The sequence below is a fragment of the Globicephala melas genome, chromosome 9 (genome assembly GCF_963455315.2).
Source record: "Globicephala melas chromosome 9, mGloMel1.2, whole genome shotgun sequence".
Taxonomy (NCBI): Eukaryota; Metazoa; Chordata; class Mammalia; order Artiodactyla; family Delphinidae; genus Globicephala; species Globicephala melas.
The window spans coordinates 12,231,796-12,250,240 of NC_083322.1; the positions used below are offsets into that span (position 1 = coordinate 12,231,796).

Genomic DNA, 18,445 nt, shown 5'->3' on the forward strand with positions numbered 1-18,445 from the left:
ACACTTAATTACTCATCCATAGATTCTTTTGGATCTTCTATGTAATCACAGCCTTGTAACTTTCTTCCTTTCCTGTCTTAAAACTTTTTCTTTCCCTTCCTAACTGTGCCCTGATACAACAGATTAGTTCCTCCAAAGAGATACCAGAGAGCTCTCATTCTCTCTCTCTGCCAACACTCACAAATAAGAGGTCATGTGAGCACACAGTGAGATGGTGGTCACCTATAAGCCAGGAACACAGGCCTCACAAGAAACCATGCTGGTACCCTGACCTTGGGGCTTCCAGCCTCCAGAATAGTGAGAAAATAAATGCCTCTTGTTTACATCTCCTAGCCTATGGTATTTTGTTATAGCAGCCCCAACTAAGACATCCAATGATGCAAATAAGAACTATGTTATACTTAGGATCCGGTTATTTTCCTGTGGGAAATCTCCTCACTCCAGATTATCTAGTCTGCTATACTGCCAGGAGAAGCATAAGGGCAGTACTTCTGTTCTTAAGTGTTCCTTTATTTAACAGGGGGCTGTTAACTCAGGGTCCTCATTAGGGACTTCAAGCAAAATTAATATTTATTTGATGAGTGTGTGCTCATATTCATGCTTTTTAAGGCTAATTGCTAAGGTTTTGTGTGTCTTTGTTCCAATCCCCTCCTCAAATTTAGAATGAGACATAAGTTAAAAGCCCGAAGGACTGTGGGAGCAGAGGTGAGATTTTTCTTCTACTTACAGTGGAAGTCGCCCAAGAGAAAGGCAAGAGTAATGAGTTGATCACGTATATGGAGATAAAGGTAAGAATGTGTAAATTCGTAAGGATTAGGTTTAACTGCAAAGCACAAATCAGTGGCTTAAACAAGGTAGAGATTTATTTGTGTCTCCAAAAGAAGTCCAGAAGTAGACTGTCCAGGACTGGTATGGTGGTTCCATGGTCATCACGGATCCCAACTTCTTCTGTCTTCCATCCTGAAGATAGTATCATGCTCCAAGACCACTAGTGGAGATTCAGCCACAGAGTCCACATTTCAGACAAGAAAAAGCCAAATGAGGGTTTAGAGAAGCACACAGGATGAGCCTCCCAACAGAGTTAGTTCACTGAAGGAACTTCCCTGGAAACACCATCAAATAAGTTCTGCTTATAGCCCCTTAGCAATCCTTAACTGCAAAGGAGAATAGAAATACAATATTTTAGCTGTTCACACTGTCATCCCCAATAAAATATGGGTTCTGTAAATGTAGAAGGAGTAATAGATATTGGGTATCATATTAACGTTTTTTGGTTTTTGTTTTTTAATGACGTTTCTAATTTTCTGTATTTTACGATGCTTTGACATCTTGGGGCCTGGCAGACCCTGGGAGGGACTTTCCCCACTCCACCCCCAAACGATAGCTGATTCCTAGAAATAGTAAAGGACTTGCCCACGAGCATGCCTTTGATACGCACACCAAGCAACCCTGAGTTCATAGCCCTCATTGGCCTTTCATCAGGCTCCTGAAGTCCAGGACACTACTCCTCTGCCTGAAATCACCCCAGGGCAAGGTACCTGACAACTAGGGACCACCCCTATTACCCACTGCCTGCTGAAATGTATTCAAACTGTCCAATCCTAAACTTGCTCAGCGCTCCTATCCTGTCTCACCCATTCTTTCCCCATGAAAACAACAATAAAAGCTCTGACCCATGCTTTTCCCTTGCTCCTTCTGCCTCCTGACCTACCCTGGTACCTCTCCGTGTGGTGCTGGCATGGTGTGTTGCACGCCCTCCTCTTGAGAACTGTTAAGTAATAAACTCTTCGTTCAAAGGCAGTTGTCTCTGTGTCTGTCATCATACCATTCCTGATTAGAACAAATCCCATGTACATCGTAAAACAGGTAGGCAACTGGAAATCCTTCCCACAATATGGTTTTCCACAACAGGAAGCTGGAATCCTGGCATCATCTGAAAGTTATCTCACAAAAATCTGCTTACAATGTGTCTGGCAGAAGAAAAATAAAGTCACTCTTGCCTCAGCATCTCTTCTGAGCGCCAGACTCGTTAACCTTCACCCTCCCAAATATAAGCTAGAAAGTCTACAGTTAAACTATTTTCAAAACTAAACTCAATATCTTCGCTCTTCTCAAATCTGCTGCCACATCCATGTTCCTTAGTCTCTAATAAGACGTCATCATCTACACAGCTGCCCAAGCAGAAGTTTCAAAAGTATCTTCTGGAGTCCCCCGAAGTGGCCTCTGGGATGCTTTCAGGCACCCGGGTAGACCCACGCAGTCCAGCAGGGGGGTCACTAGAGGCCACAGAGCTCTAAATTGCGGCCGGACAGCGTGACCAGGAGTAAATGTAACACACACCGGACGCCAAGACTGAGGACGGATGGGAGGGGAGTGTATGATATTGACATGTTGGAATATTTTGTATACATTGGGTTAAGTAAAAGTATTAAAATTTAGAAAAAAAAATTATCTTCTGATTGCCTTTTCTCTTACCACCAACACCTGTTCTGTCACCACTAGGTGCTGGACAGGAGCTATGCGTCCTCGGTTGTCTCCAACCCAGAGCCTAGCACAGGATCTGGCACATAGTTGGTACGCGACGAATGAGTCGATGTGAATCCTAAACATCCCTCGTGTCACCTCTCATCCCCACTTTACTAACCTTTCCAGGCTTATTCAGTAGCTTCCTAACTACCGCCAGGCTTTGCTCCTTCTAACCCTTCAACTGTCTTCACAGTTCTTTCTAAAGCACAATTCTGATAAGATGTCGCTGTTTTAAAACCTTCTATGGATCCCCATTGCCAAAGTCCTCTGCAAGCTTTCAACACCCTTTACAATCTAGCCTCAAATACCTTTCGTGTTTTATCTTCGAATGCTTCGTATACTTTTAAGTTTCTGGACCTTCGTTCGTGCCGTTTCCTCTGCTGAAAACTAACCTAACTATTCTCCTCTGCGCCCCGCTGGACTCTGTTTCTACCATGACTAGAGTGTCTCTCCCATCGTATCACACTTGCCTACACAACTCCTGCTTTTACCTCCCCCATTCAACCTGCACCTCCCTACATTGCGAGTCCCTTCAGTGCAGGAGTCCTGTTATATTCACCGCTACATCCACGCTGTACGGCTGCATGGCATATAGCAGGTGCCCACATGGCCTCTGAGTGTAAAAAAGATGCCCAGGTTAATAGTAAACAGCCATAGAAGATTAACAACAAACCAAAGAAAAAAAATGACCAAAGTGGAATACGTGCTCAGTAATCCACGGACATTAATAACTCAACAAAAAAAGGTCGAGTACAATAAACTGAAATTAAAATGCTCTCCTAAGTATCTCCTGAGACTTGGTGAGATGGGCATGGTGACTGAGAGATACACCTTGTTTAAAATAACTGCAACAGCAGTAACAATAGCCAGCATGTATTGAGCACTTGATTCAGTTACTATGTGCTAAGTAAGTTACATGTATTACTTACTGTGTTCTTCACAGTAGGCCTATAAAAGTACAACTACTATTATCCCTGTTTTATTCACAGGAAAACAAAACAACAAAAATCAAAGGCATGGAAAGTTAAGAAACACACCAGAGTTCACCCAGCTGCTCTTGAGTAAAGCAAAAATTCAAATGCAGGCTTTCTGACTGCACAGCCTTAAGTGAACTATTATGACAGACCACCATTTTCCCAAATGACTGGTACAGCAGAAAAACTAAAAAATGTCAAGATGTACACTTATTTGGACAAATAGGACCCTAAGGTCCAAAGCATGGCAGAGAGCTAATGGATGAAGGGTAAAGAGAGAAAAAGAAAAATTTCAGTATTGTGGATGCATGACTCTGACAGCCGAAAAAGCTACACATCATCCTATCACAGACTGTGGGACTAGCACAGGGGCCAAGTATAGTAGTTTTGAGAGGGGACTTCAATGCTGTTGGTGCCTACCAAAAGTCTCACTCTCTAAAAAGTTCAACTGAAGAACACACATTTACAAAGTACTAAACTGTCACTGTGCTCGGCCGAGCTGGACAAAGGCAAAAGGGTAGTCTGAGTAAAAGACAACACTGCCTTCAAGAAGTACACGATATCTTTCGGGAACAATGAGAAACTACCACTAATTTCCCCTAAATGAGCTGCAAAGGTTAGACTGAAACGCAGTTGGCAATGACAAGTAATCCCCAAAACAGCCACAGAACCATGTCTTTGGTGTTTTCAGATGTCTTTGGACTGATCAATCTGTCCGATTTTCAAGAAATGGATGACTCTCTGAGAACTGCACCTCGCAGCAAATAGTGGATCTTATCTGGGCTGGTCTTTAAAGTCAGCCATTCTGGGTTGTGTACGTTTATTAAGAGAATACAAGAAAAAAAAAAAAGAAATGAAGTGTTTAAGCATGAGATGTTATGATACAGATAATGCGGGAAAAAAATGCATGAAAGAATATCTTGTTCACCTCTAGCACATGAAGTGGTACTAGCTTAACATGAATGAGGAGAGCAAGCCTGGCTTGGAAATAATGGAAAGATTTTTTTCCCCAAAAATGTAAAGAGCTTTATTTACTTCTTCTTATAAAGGTAATACATACTCAATGCTAAAAAAAAAAAAAAAAAAATTACAAAATTGTAAAAAATAAGGAAAATCATACATAATCTTCTCAGAGATCATCAGAGCATTTTGATTTTTCTCCTTCCAGACTCTTCTAAGTATATATTTATATCAATTACTTTTTTTCAAATATGGGAGTAACACCACACATGCTGTTTGATACTTTTGCTCCCACACTTCCATGTATCATACTCATCTTTCTACCTAACCCAGAATCCCAAAATCAAAGTCACAGGGCAGTTTTCTGCAGGTACATTCCCTGACACCATAAGAACATGAAAAAGGAAATGCAGGACACAAAACTTGGACTAGAAGACCCCTACGGTCTGTTACTGCTATCAGATTCCACAGGTCTACTCTGAGACTAGGCTCGGAACAGTAGAAAGTTTCTCAGGAGACGGGGCTGCCTGCGGGGGGAGGGCAGAGTTTATGCTCCCACAGCCTGCCTGGTTGTGGACCCCGGGTCTGCAGTATCACACGCACGCTGAGGCCTCTGCACTGAACACCTGACTCTGAAAGCCCTGCTGCCCAGCCTCAGAGCCTCTCAAGCAATCTCCAGTGGGAGTCTGCAGAAGAGCCCCTCGGCTCGCGGGGATCCTGGAGGACACACTCTTCTTCTGCCCCTGCACCCTGAACTCAGAATCGCTTGGGGTTGGTAATTAAGCAGTTTTGTTCACCATGTCACTTTCCCAAAGCACAGATTCATCACTCAGTTTAAACAGGAATACTAATCCGCATTAACTTCTCACAACTTTGAAGGAGCATAAAAGTACCTTTGCTGAGGAAAAAAATTAAAAGTTGCCCAAAAGACAAATTTTATCTACTTTACAGTTTTGCTTAAGGAATGTGGCGTAAAGGAGTGAGGACTACGTCACCAGTTTTAATGTGGGAACTCAAGAGAGCAGACTTAATGTGCTGACTAATGGTCCCAGGTACAGGAAAAAAAGAAAAAGATGGTTGAAAAAAAAAAATTAAAATTTAAAAATAAATAAAGATAGCTGATATGAGGAAACAGTAATTAATTTTCTACTGTTCCTGGGCGAAAGAAAGGATAAAGCTAAGGAACTCCATTTTTCCTTAAACAAGCTGTGAGTACAAAATGCTGCTGATGTGTGCAGAAAATACCTTAAAACAAAAAGTCAAGTGTCCATAAAATAGCATGTGAATTCTGAACCTGTTAAAGTCCAGCAGAGTCTAAGCTACAGTTAGCACCACACTCTCTCAGGCAGAGGGGAGAGGACATGTAGAAGTAAAAGATGCATTAAAAAACTGAGTTTGTTTTATGTAATCTTTACTAGTAAATTACTAGTATTCTGTCAGAATCTTATAATAAAGGTAACTGTGCATACACAATTGTACACAGTATGTACAACAAGAGACCATGTAGAAAAATAAGAGGAAAATGTTATACCTGGGGCGCTAACCTAGAGAGGCAAGGACTCCCCTGAGAGTCTGTATGAGACTAAAAGGACAGAGAATGGGGTTTAGAAAGATAGAAAATAGTGAAACCAGAGCCTATGTCATCACCTGGAGATGGACTACTTCATCCCTAGTTATACTTTAGGTCTTTACTGCTAGTAAACTCTGTTTCACAAATGCTACTAGTGAAATTGTCCAAAAACAGAAGACGTGAATAATGTAGGTTCATCTTGAAGCTATTTAGATTAGATATTAACCACTGTTCAGCAAGCCCCTACAATTTAGGCTAAAGCTTAATATCCCGTTGGGATCATTCATGTGTCAACATTTATTGCCTATTCTGTGCCAAGCAATGGTTAAGACGCAGGTACATAAAGAAGATACAGTTCTTGCCTTCTAGTCTATAAACCAAACAGATAAGGAAATCAGTATTTACAACCATGGGATACATGTATGATGTACAGCAATGCTCAATAAACACTGAGTAGCTAAACCAATACTATAATAGAAGTGCGCACAAAAAGGGGGGGGCTTCCGAAAGGACAGTTATCCCTCTGCCATAACACGGATGACCCTAACAGTTCACTATCTTGTATACTTATACATAGAAACTGTCTCTTAAAGAATAAGAAACTAGTGAATACCATAACATACAGGAGCTACCAAGGTTCATGACACGAAAAGGGGAAGGAGAACAGCAGTCAGGAAAAATATTATCACTCATTTTACATAGAGTATTTTAATTCTTGTCTTCAGAAACTATAAAGACTATCAAGATTTGGAAACGAGACTGTACCAAACAATGGCCAAAGAAGAATCGTCCATTCTATGCCTTCTCTTTCGTCTGGTCACTCAGAAATATGATGTTATCTGTAAAGAAGCCAAAGCATAAATGTTATTTTCAGAATGCTTCCTCCATCTCATTTAATCATTCCCGTCTACCACATACATATTTTAGTGCTATTCACTGAAAAGACTTTAGACAAATTCTCAAAATATTATGTTCTTGCTATATTGCTTGCTATGTCCTTGAGAGGTATATACAATAGGCATAATGGAGCTAAAAGCTGGGCTTCAACCGTTTATCAACAGCTCAGACCTTGTGAGAAAAGGTGGGATACTTCTCATCTTCCCTGAAGATAGCTAAGGTCTTCTCAGTGATAACTTTCTACAGAAGAGCTAGTCACAAATTCTGATGCTTGCAGTGCTCAGACAGATGCCATTAAACCGGGGAGCACATCCTCACAGAGAAAAGGATCCCGGCAACACAGTCCACAGGCTGGAGGGATGGAGGAAGGACAGGGTTCAACAAATGGCCCCAGCGCACAGACAGACTTATTTATGTTTTTTAAGTCTGAACACTTATACAGAACACATTTTATTTTTAAATTTTAAAACAGAATGAGTTTTATATATTCACTCTTGAGAAAATTTTTACTATCAGTATTTCAGAGAACATTTTTATCCAAAAACATCAGACATTGCTCTTAAAATATTGTGCAGAAAGAGTTAGTTTAGGACAAGCAAAGGAAAAGAAGTAGTATCTCCCGTATAACACCGAAAGATCTACATTCTTAAAACTTCAGAATTATTCAAAAACGGTTGTTATATAGTAATTGAATATTTGTTGACGACTGTAGTCTTCTAAAACTAGAATGTTTTGGAACAGAATGGTTAGTATAAGAGATTATCAGAATTGACATCACTGTGTAAAAAAGACAAGCGTGCCACCTGCTGGTGGTTATTTTTAAGCTACATTGATCCAAAGGAGAAAAAAATATGGCCTATAAAACAGATAAGCCAAATTAAAACTCTATTCTCTTCCATTCTAATGTCACTAAAGACCTGTTCAATTTTACTATTAGCCATAAACCTATGTTAACTGCTTAAGCATTCATGCTAGTGAATACTGGTGACAAGAAAAAAAAAAAAGGCTGATAATTTGAAATGCTTCTGTTTGGCCTGGTTTATAACAATTCAAAATCTGCCCTCACAATAGGTTTACAGTTTACAGTGGAATATGAAAGTGTTGAATGCTTCATAAATACATGATCAATAGATTTTAAACTGTCAATTATTTTATGAGAAAGCTTCATCTTCCACTGCTGAAATCACAGGGGTAGTTCTATACCATATACAGGTCTAGAAAAAAATTTTTGAATAGGTAGATATGTCTGGAGGCTTGACCCAAGGAGGAACAGGGCAGGCAGGAAGTAATTTACTGTCACAACACTCAAGAATTATGAAAGCAAACCAGTCAGAAAAAACCTCATCTAAGTTATCAAGGTCAGTATACTTTCAAAGAAACCAGTAAGAAAATATACGATTATTATTTACAACAAATTATAATTTATCCATATGGCACAGTAGTTAAGACAAACTCTGGAGCAAGTGAAAAGAGAAAGATAAGAGAAAAATCTGTCAATTAGGAGACTTAAGTTGTCAGACTTTTCGCCTCCAGAATTGTGCGAAAATTCATTTCTGTTGTTTATAAAAAGAAAATAAGAGACACTTAAGATACATATAAACCATGTAATATGATATATGGACTGGTATTTATGAAGCAGTCAAAGAAATTTCAATACTATGACATCTGGTAAAAAAAATTTAACAATAATTTCTTAATATTAGGTGTGATAATAGCACTATAGTTATGTTTTAAAAAGGAATCTATCTTTCAGAGATACCTACTGAAATATTTATGGATGATATAATGTCTGAGATTCCCTCAAAATAATCCAGGTGGGGGAAAAGGGGGCTGGGTCATAGATGAAATAATATTGGCCATCTGTTGATAACTGTTAAAGCTGCATGATGGGAGTTTTCGTTTCTTACTATTCTCTCTCCTTTTGTGTATGTTTGACATTTTCCATAATAAAAAAATTAATTTTTAAATGATATCTAATTTGGGCATACCTCAGAAGTTCATAAATATTGAGATAATACTATAATAAAAGTTCTTTTATTCCCATCTACTTATTTATCAAAACAAGGTTTCTCAGTTTTTATATTGATAAAAAACAAGAAAACAGAATGAATACTTTTTTAGCAATTTATCCAAAAGGCAAAAAATGCATCATTTATCTCATTAAGATACATTTTCAATAAAATTTTAGTTTGTATACATATATACTAAAGTTGTTTTGGTCAATTATGTTCTAAAAACAACTGTAATGATAACCCAATTCAAGGAGAAACCTAACATTTAGAGCTCTACTGTTGCAGAATTTTTTTTAATATTTTTAAATTTCTATTTATGCATGTACTTTTGTTACAGTTAATTGAATGAATGACAAGAGTCTTGACTATACAATATATTAAGGTACACTTCTGAGGAGAAAATGAAATTGAAAAACAAGTTCAGAGAAAAGGGAATAATGTAAAATTTCCAAATGTTGAGGAGTTTGTATCTTTTTTAATGATGATGGATACCAAATAGCTATAATATTTAGATCCATTAATACCTTTAAGAGTAACATAATTTTATATTAAAAAAATTTAATGTCAACTTAAACATGTCCAAAGGGGTATATTATTTTCAAAATTCTTGTACAATTTTCAGAAAAGTTTAAAACTCTGTTCTAGAGCATATCTTCTTAACCTCCTGAAGCTTCCATGTGTCCATCTTTTCTATGTTGTTTTGTATTTTGTTTAATGAGAACAAAAGGAATTTAAAACAAAATCATCATGTTAAGTACCAAACAGGTTCTGAACAAATCTGCACAAATGTCTAACGCCACTCACATTAGTATAACTCTGTCTCGACACATGCTTTTCCCTGTTTAGGCCATGTCCTTCAAAAACACTAAAGGTTTTCTAAGTCCAAATAGTAAGTACTGGCATAGACAGTTCAACTGATAAGTTACTTGTGAACTAAAACTGTGAGTACAGAGATAATTTTCTAAAGGAAGAGATAAATGTAGAAACCTGGAGCAAGCCCACAAACCTCACTTGGAATTCTCCTGGTGAAGGCCTTACAATCTCATTGGCATCAGTACTAACAGCCTCAGGTAAAGTTACAACATAGCCAAGCTTTCAAAAACGGAAAGGAGAAAAAAAAACCAAAACAGAATAGCTATTATCACAAGAGCCTTACCAGCTATAATTGTTGTTGCTTGTCGTCTCACATTATTTTTATCCATATATTCACCATAGTCTACTTTCCCTTCCACATAAATTCGAGACCTGATATGAATAAAATTTACAGTTTTTAGTCTGGAGATTCTAATGTACTTTACAGGAGAGAGTCAGGTTAGAGAGGGTAAGTATACATTAAGGATGAAACAGATAATCATACAGAACCTCATTTTTGCTCCCACTTCTCATAATTCAGAATTAAGAGTACTGAAACAGAGAGTTCCCTTGTGGCCTAGTGGATTCCTAAGGAATGCTAGCTCTAGGATTCCAGGCTTTCACTGCCAGGGCCCAGGTTCAATCCCTGGTCAGGGAACTGAGATCCCACAAGCCACGTGGTACAGCCAAAAAGAAAAAGTAGTGAAACAGAATGTGTACAGACTTGCCACACCTAGGAAAAAAGACAATGTTTTCATCCTTGAGCTAACTGTGGTCCTTATGAAAGTTAAAACAAAACAAAACAAAAAAAACTGTTCAAAATTTTAAGTCAAAATTAAAAAAAAAAAAGCAACCTTAAGACCATGAAGAGCAACCTAGTGGCATCCTTTAAATCTCTATGGTTAATTTCCAATGTGTTATTTTCTGTCACCGCTGATTTTGGATTCTCTAACAGATTTGTAGATTTTTTCATTTATTTTTTAGTTAGTTCCTTTCTATATTAAGGTTCATAAACTTACTCTCAAAAGACTTAGATTACTAAAATGCAAAATTTTCAGCTTTAGTATTTCACTCAGAGTTAATTACTAAGACTATGCTGCACTCTCTAGAAGGCTGAACTAGAAGACAACTGTAACTCTGATTTCAAAGAGTAGAAAATGGCCATAATGACACCAATTTTCAGAGTCTAACACCACCAAAAATGTACAATACAGAACATAGACAAGACTGGTAAAATGACTGGGTGCCAAAGGGAACAGTCACACAGATTCATCAATCAGTAGGTGAAATTGCATATAGACATTTTCCTTGAAATTTCCTGTGTTTATATGTGTATATATGCACATATCATACAGACATGACAACGGAGGTATATATGAAGAAAAGGTATGCACTTATTTTAAAAAAATAGAAATTTTAGTTACTGCTGAAATTATTTTACATGAAATGTTTCATTTCTATAAAACAAGTACATTTCTAAACATACTATGACTACAACTGCTGTTAAACACATCCTCTTGTCCTTCTGTGGGTTTGGAAAAGATACTTTTTATACATAATCAATCCAAGCATTCCAAAAGGGAACTACTAAGTTTACATAAAATTATCAAATATGAAATAACTGCTGTGAATATTACCATAATACCTCACTGGGTCAGGCTTCCGACATTCCAGACCCTCTGTTAGGCCATCGTGTGATGCCAAGAGGCAAGACATCTGCCTTCAGGATCGCTGGCCATGGAGACACTTGCTCACATGGTACTCAGTACCCTTTGCCTTCTCTCTTACCTCATCAGCTCCATTTAAGTACACATCCTCTTTGCCCTAAAGTATAAGTTCTTAAAAGGCTAAACCATGTTAAAACCTTTAAATTAGTCACACATGGCAATGCGCTATGTTTATAGTATTAAGGATTGCACGAATACCTCTTGGGTTAACACAGAGTAATTAGTGGTACTACATAAATAAAGGAGCTACGCAGTCCATAAGAACACGTTACCAGTTTCTTAAACCAGTGGTCCCCAACCTTTCTGGCACCAGGGACCGGTTTCGTGGAGACAATTTTTCCCTGGACGGGGGTGGAGGGGGGGGTGGGGGGGTGGCTCGGGCGGTAACGCGGGCCATGGGCAGCGGCAGGTGAAGCTTCGCTGCTCGCCCACCGCTCACCTCCCGCTGTGCGGCCCAGGGCCTAACAGGCCGTGGACCAGGACCGGTCCGTGGCCTGGAGGTTGGGGACCCCTGTTTTAAACCATTCAATCTGTAAGATCCTTCCTTCCTCAACTTACCCCTTTTTCACATACTGATATGCCACATCTCTCAGGCCTGGTCGAAATACTGAAATTCTGTGCCACGTTGTCTTTTGACTGACATCACCTAAATCACAATAGGGAATGTGGTTACAAATGCAAAAGACAAGTGCCAAAGGACAACATGTCCCAGCAAAACCAATCCACGATTTCTAAAAGAGCAGAACAGAATTAGAGAAGGTCCTTTCTAAAAGTATCTAATTAGGTAATTCACAATAAATAATACCTATTTACTGCTGATAAAATTAAGAGCCCGGGCTTTTGTACTCACCTATTTGGTGTGTTTCATTTTCCCCTGATCGCCACATCTCATTTGTTGCTAGAGAAAATATTGTGACTGGGTTTTTTCCTTCTACCTGTCTCATGACAGGGTCCTGACCTACTCGACCAAGTAACTGCACACGATTCAGAGCTGAAAGGCAATGTGTAGATAAAACGAGACTGAGAGAAATGTCTAGGGAGGAACAGCTACAAACACTACTCCAACTTCAGTCTTGGCATTAAGCAAAACCCAAGTTCTAGAAGGTTTGAAAGTAAGTTGAAGGGGAAAATAGACAGAGGTTGGGAGGGAAAAAGGATTGGCAAGAAAGGAGAAAATATTCAGAGGAAGTAGCCCCACAAAACAAACGTTAAGCTCTTTATCTAAATTCTTCTTTTAAATACCTAAAGAAACTTCTTTAAACTGTCTGTAGAGTTAAAAGAACAAATCTGAATATCTTTATAAACACAAGGGACTATTTCTGTGAAACAACAGCTTTCACAAACATTCACTTCTTCAGCCAAATACCACATACCCTTGGAAGACTTAGATAACCAAATAGGACTCAAGGAAATTCTTTGGCAGGAAAGTGACAAGAGTAAAAACTGACTGGTAAAGGAAGAAGGGCCCAATTTACAGGAGCCCTGCAGCCTGATGGGGCAAGGCCAAGATCTGAGAGGCAAATGTGAGTCAAGAGCGTGACGATTAATAGATTATAACCCAACGAATACACCTCTTGTGCAACACTGAGAATATTAGCATACTGCTATAAATAACACGCTTTAAACTTGGAAATCAGCTGCTACTTACATCTTTCGAGAACCAAACTGCCAGCTATTTCAGACTCATGTCTCACAAACTGATGAAGGACCTAAAGTGGAACAAATAAGTAAAACAGCTTTAATCCGGGGGGAAAGGCAAATACCAACAGAAGACCCAGTCACACGTGGTCACCATCTAGTCAGCAGCTCCTATGGCACACATCCACCCAAGACAAGAGGTGTGCCCATCACACAGAGCCAGGAGGACTATGCAAACACTTAAGCCTACTGCAGAAGCCCACAGGCACACAGGAGGTACTACACAGTATACCCAAGAGAGTTCATTTACAGTCCTCTCCCGCTTCTTTGGTGGCAATCTTCCTGATTACGGTGCCTCTGTGTTTGTACACAAAAGGTAAATAAATACATGTTGGAAAAAGTCATGCTTTTGACAGACCAAAAAAAAAGTCTAAGATAAACAAACATGACTCTTTGATAAAGTGCAAAGATATGCCTGCCCAAATCGGTCTGTCAGACAAAGGGAATCACTGCCATGTAACAGCAGCACTCGATAACAACAGCTATCATTGCTGAGTACCCGCTAACTGCTTTACCTCTCATCAATTATTCCTCAGACTAAATCTATAAACTATGTAAAATTACCACCACTTTATAGAAGAGAAAAATGAAGTTCAAAGAGACAGAGTAACTTGCCTAAAATCCTACAGGAAGTAAGTGGCAAGTCACGCCGAGATCCCAGGGCCGTCTGACCCCAAGGCTGCTGCTTTTCCCACTGCCCTCTGCTGCCTCTTTAAGGACATTCTGTGTAAGGGCTACTGCAAAGATATGAGGACACATCACTGGGAACATCACTGGGTTCAGAGACCTAACCATTACATCAGAGAAACATGTGTCAAGTGGTGGCACTGTTAATAAGCGACCAATTAAAACAATACCCACTCCAGGGGTGGTACTTCTGGCTATGGAATCCTGGCGCTATGTTTGGGAGCAGAGAGTGGGTACGAAAATAAAAATGTGAGTTACAACATATTAAAGATCAGACTGCTAACTGCTACCTGTGTCATGATTCCAGAAAGGTGCTCATCTGAGTGCTCACATGAGCCAGAGCTCCTAAGTTTCATGGGACAACAGTCTGCCTCATTGGGGGCACACAAAACTCAAGACCTACCGGAGGAGCAGAAATGGGGAAAGAATTAATTTAACTGGGATACTTTTTTAAATTAAACATTTAACTCTTTTATACACAGCTTTAAAGATATCGTAACACTGTAGAATCGTGTATTAAGACAGGAATAGCTTTTCCATGCTTCACATTTCAACACATGAAAAGGTATACGTTTCAAAAGTACATAAGTTAGTACGGATCCAAGAATATAGGGCCAACTCTACAGCAGAGCGGGGGAAATAGGAACAGGTTTCACAGAGGAATTGCTTCTTCCTTATCTTCACAAGATGAGTGCGAGAGGGGTTCTAAAGGAGAATCTATAGCACTTGGTGCCCAGATGAGCTTAAGCAAGCAAAACGCGGTCTAGGCTGGCTCAAGGCTGGCGAGGCTGACTGAGGAGATCAGGGGAGGAGTCTGACTGGGTGACTTGAGAAGCAATCCTGGACCTGGTAAACGTGTGGTGATGCTGAGACCTCACCTGCTCTCCTCAGCACAAGGAGGCAGGGCGGGGTGGGGGGCAGCTGACAACACATGAGGCACGTGGTCAGAAAAGAAACCACCTGTCTTATTAGAGATAATAATTAAAAAAAAGCTGGAACAACGGTTCTCATAGTCTGCAGATCAACAACGACCTTCAATGCTCTCTAACTGATCTACGTGCAAGTAGCACGTGTTTTTAAAAGTAATTATTCCCATTATACATGTGAACACACTAGAGAAGTTTCGTTTTGCTTTAGTGAACATTATTTACCCAAGTAAAATCTGTCCCCAGCCCTCATGTCAAATAAGTACACCAAGGTGTGTGGGCTCAAAGGACTTTTGCCTCTGCAGGCAAAAGCCTAAAGAAATTTGATCACTATGGCTTATAGTAACACATCCCAACACTAATACGAAGAAGTGATTACCTGCACTACAGGTCTTCGAAACATGGCTTCTATTTCCTTTTCTTACAATCTAACCTTTAATCTTTCCCTGAAGAAAAAAGAGATCAATTAAGTCCTACAGCAAGAATATGAATTCACTGAGTCTAAGTGCCTAACTGCAGCCACGACTTTTACGCAACCCACCTTTAGACCGTATCGCATCAACAGCCCTGCACAGGGGACGGGAAGGACTCCCTTCTGCTCCCAGAAAGCCCCTCTCGCACTTTCATGCCTCTCTGATCCCCCTTAACTTCCTCCTCCTCCAACCCACACCAAAAAATCCTGATTCTATCCCCATTTCCGTTCCACTGTCTTCTCAAATTTTATTAAAATGCAAGTTCCCTTCGGGCAGGGACTTCTGTCGGACTTATTCACTGTTACACCCAATACCCCTAAAAGTTCCTAAGACATAGTAAGAGCTCAATAAATATTAAAATGTTAGCACGGGGCTTCAATTTGAAACGTGTGGCTGTAAAAACTACCGCCTCCAGCCCCGTCACCAAAGACCAAGGAGATCCCTGGGCTTCGCCGCCTCACCGCCGAGATGTGCGGGTGCCCCTTCTCCAAGATGACGCTCCCAACCAACAACGTAAAGGAATTGAGAGGGGCGACGAAACCACGGAGTCCTCTGCGCGAGGGAGAAGACAAGGTCCACACACCGACACAGTACCGCCTCCAGGACCTATGCAAAGCCTTCCGCCCCTTCTCCCTCCCTCACCTGAAGCTCAGGCTCCGACAGCTTCCAGGCAGGAACTCATTTCCGGTTGCTGCTGGGACGCAAGACTCGCGAGAAGAAGGAGGAACGGAAATCCCGCTGCTGCGTCGTAGAAATGAGGCCGGCCGGCGCCGCGGGAAGCACGCCGCCTTAACGCGGTAGTTCCGAGAGCTTCCTTCTGGGCGGAAGCGAATGAGTCAACGCCGCCAAGTGGTTCAGGTAACCTATTTGCAAGTTTGTAGCGAAATGAAATTACTATTTGAAGAGGTTCCCGGCCCGGGACTCGTCAGGGTGGACCAAACAAAGGCTAGCTGCGCCTCTGGAAAAAACTAGAAAGGTTCAGGCCTCCAAAAGCAAGAAGAAAAAAACAAAACAACAACAACAAAAACAAACAAACAAAAAACGGAAAAAGTAGAGAAAGAGCCGAAAGCGCAAAATTTAAGGGTCACCAAAAAAATGGGAATCAAAATAAATAGTAATGCAATGTTTTCAAAAGTCAGAATTAAGGCAAAAAATTCGTGAATAAAATATGAAAAATTTTATTAAATACAGTATCTGAGCCAGATAGGATCCTAAGTCACCAGGAAAAACGTGTGCCCCTATATACAAGTTTTTATGTATTTAAAAAAAACTTTACAAGAACATTAAAGTACTTGAAGAAATATTGAACATCTGAAAATTAGGTGTGTTAAAACTAACAACGTTGCTTTAAGTTTAAATATTTTGCTTTTACCAAAAACATAATTTTACCTTCCTGGCTTTAATAGAAGTAAACTGACTGATAGTATTTTCAAAATCTACTTCTTTGCTTACTTTATTTCCAATTGCAAGAGTTGCCGTGCCTGATCATTTTTCCTGAGGAAGTGGCATTAACTTCAGCGTACTGAACTTGCCTTTATTTAGAATTCTGATATTTTGTTAATTGTGGATTTTTCGTTAATTTTAATATCTTAAAATTATTGCATTAAAGTAGCATTAATCTTGAATGCTGGGTTTGTTGGCCCCCCCTTAAATTTTGTCTTGTTCCCCCTAATCCTGGCCTTGGTAAGGAAAAGGGGATTAGAGGCCCATAGACTGCAGAATACAGGCCAGAGGGAGCCTCCCCAGGTCTGTCCATCACCTGGTCCTGGCACTGTCCAGCTTCTAGAAAAGGTACCCTCCACATCATTCTAATAAGCAAATCTCCTCCTCAGGACCCTACTTAAAACCTTTCAATGGCCCCTTCTTGCCCTAAAAGGAAAAAACACGAACTACTTCATGTGGTTTCCAATACACACCCTAACTCACTCTTAAGAGTATGACTTACTACTTGGTATATTTATTGACGCTTACCTCTGTTTTACTTCCACCTTCAAGATGTTTAGTCCTGGAAACATACGATGTTATGCTGCCTTCAGGTCTTGCACAGGCATTAATCATCCCACACTCCACTGTGTTACTACTGTAACATACCCTCTGATGATTTCCTGTTTAAAAGTCCTATTTCCACTTGAGCTGTTGAGTCAAGTGGAAAACCAAATTCACCCTTTCCTCCAAAGCCAGTTTCCCCCTTCTAAGCTCCTTGTTTGTTTTAATGGTACCAAGATTCTCCCAGACTTGAAGTTTGGAATCATCTTTGACACATCTCACTGATCACCTACATCTGTTCATCCACATCCAATCACTTGGCCCTAAAAGTTCTATCTTCATTAGGCCACAGATCTCTCCCTCTTTCTTTCTGTTCACAAACACTTTGGGGTAAGCAGAAAGCACCACGCAAATTGAAAATAGACACACCTTTGGCAAACTTTTATAACCTTATGAATAACATCTCAGTGGAGAATCTGGGCTAATCTGAATTCTCTCTCAGACAGGAGTTACCAATACACGTTCTCCTTAGACTGTTGGCTGGAGAAAGTTGCAAGTGCTGTTTTCTTTGACAAAGAAAAACATATTAAGATGTATAATGTCATTTATACATTAATGATACATTAATTATACAAGAGTTAAAACATTTTCTTCTGTCATCAAATAGATCCTCCTTCACAATATGACAAATACTTCAGCATTGCTTTACTCTTCAGCATCAGAAATGTCCTTTCCACATACTTTCAAAATTCTCTACTCAAATCGTCTTTCCTTTGTTCTCCCATTTCACTTTCTTTACACACTCAGTCTATCTTGTATTAGAATTTAAATGCCCATGAAGGTGCCTCCTCTTCCCCATTGATTGTGAGCTCTTAGAGAATAGGGACCTTGTTGTGAATATCCAGTTGGCAATTATGCTTTAAACAAGAACAGGCCACAGGCCAGAACAGAGAAATAGAACCTAGAAGGATACTCAAATAGGCCTGAAATTAGAAAATTAAAAAAAGAAAAAGAATCTAGAAGAGTAGCTGAAATGTATTTTTTAATTAAACATACCACTTTTACAAGAATCTACAATTTGCATTTTGATGAGGAATTCCTGAAACCTCTTCATGGTGTGCATATACCTGCACACGCTCTAACATAATCATAAACTT

At 39.8% G+C, this 18,445-nt stretch overlaps 2 protein-coding genes across 6 annotated transcripts in view; one reads left to right on the plus strand and one right to left on the minus strand.

Moving 5' to 3' along the window:
* SSBP1 (single stranded DNA binding protein 1) overlaps positions 1 to 16,008 on the minus strand; it is a 67,296-nt gene extending 51,288 nt beyond the window's left edge. Inside the window, exons 1-8 of one of the 5 annotated variants that reach the window (XM_070046298.1) lie at positions 15,945 to 15,990; positions 15,209 to 15,275; positions 14,194 to 14,302; positions 13,167 to 13,227; positions 12,369 to 12,509; positions 12,077 to 12,164; positions 10,096 to 10,184; positions 6,796 to 6,869 (exon numbers count right to left, since the gene is read on the minus strand). In XM_070046298.1, the coding sequence (XP_069902399.1) occupies positions 6,826 to 6,869; positions 10,096 to 10,184; positions 12,077 to 12,164; positions 12,369 to 12,509; positions 13,167 to 13,227; positions 14,194 to 14,259 (489 nt within the window). In that variant the 5' untranslated portion in view covers positions 14,260 to 14,302; positions 15,209 to 15,275; positions 15,945 to 15,990 and the 3' untranslated portion in view covers positions 6,796 to 6,825. The other 4 variants (XM_060305218.1, XM_060305217.1, XM_030854041.2 and 1 more) reach the window with 4 other exon arrangements.
* A 15-nt stretch (positions 16,009 to 16,023) lies between these two features.
* Positions 16,024 to 18,445, plus strand: part of DENND11 (DENN domain containing 11) — an 85,666-nt gene continuing 83,244 nt past the window's right edge. Inside the window, exon 1 of the mRNA XM_060305216.1 lies at positions 16,024 to 16,160. The gene's annotated coding sequence lies outside the window, so the exon portion shown is untranslated. The remainder of the gene's footprint in view (positions 16,161 to 18,445) is intronic.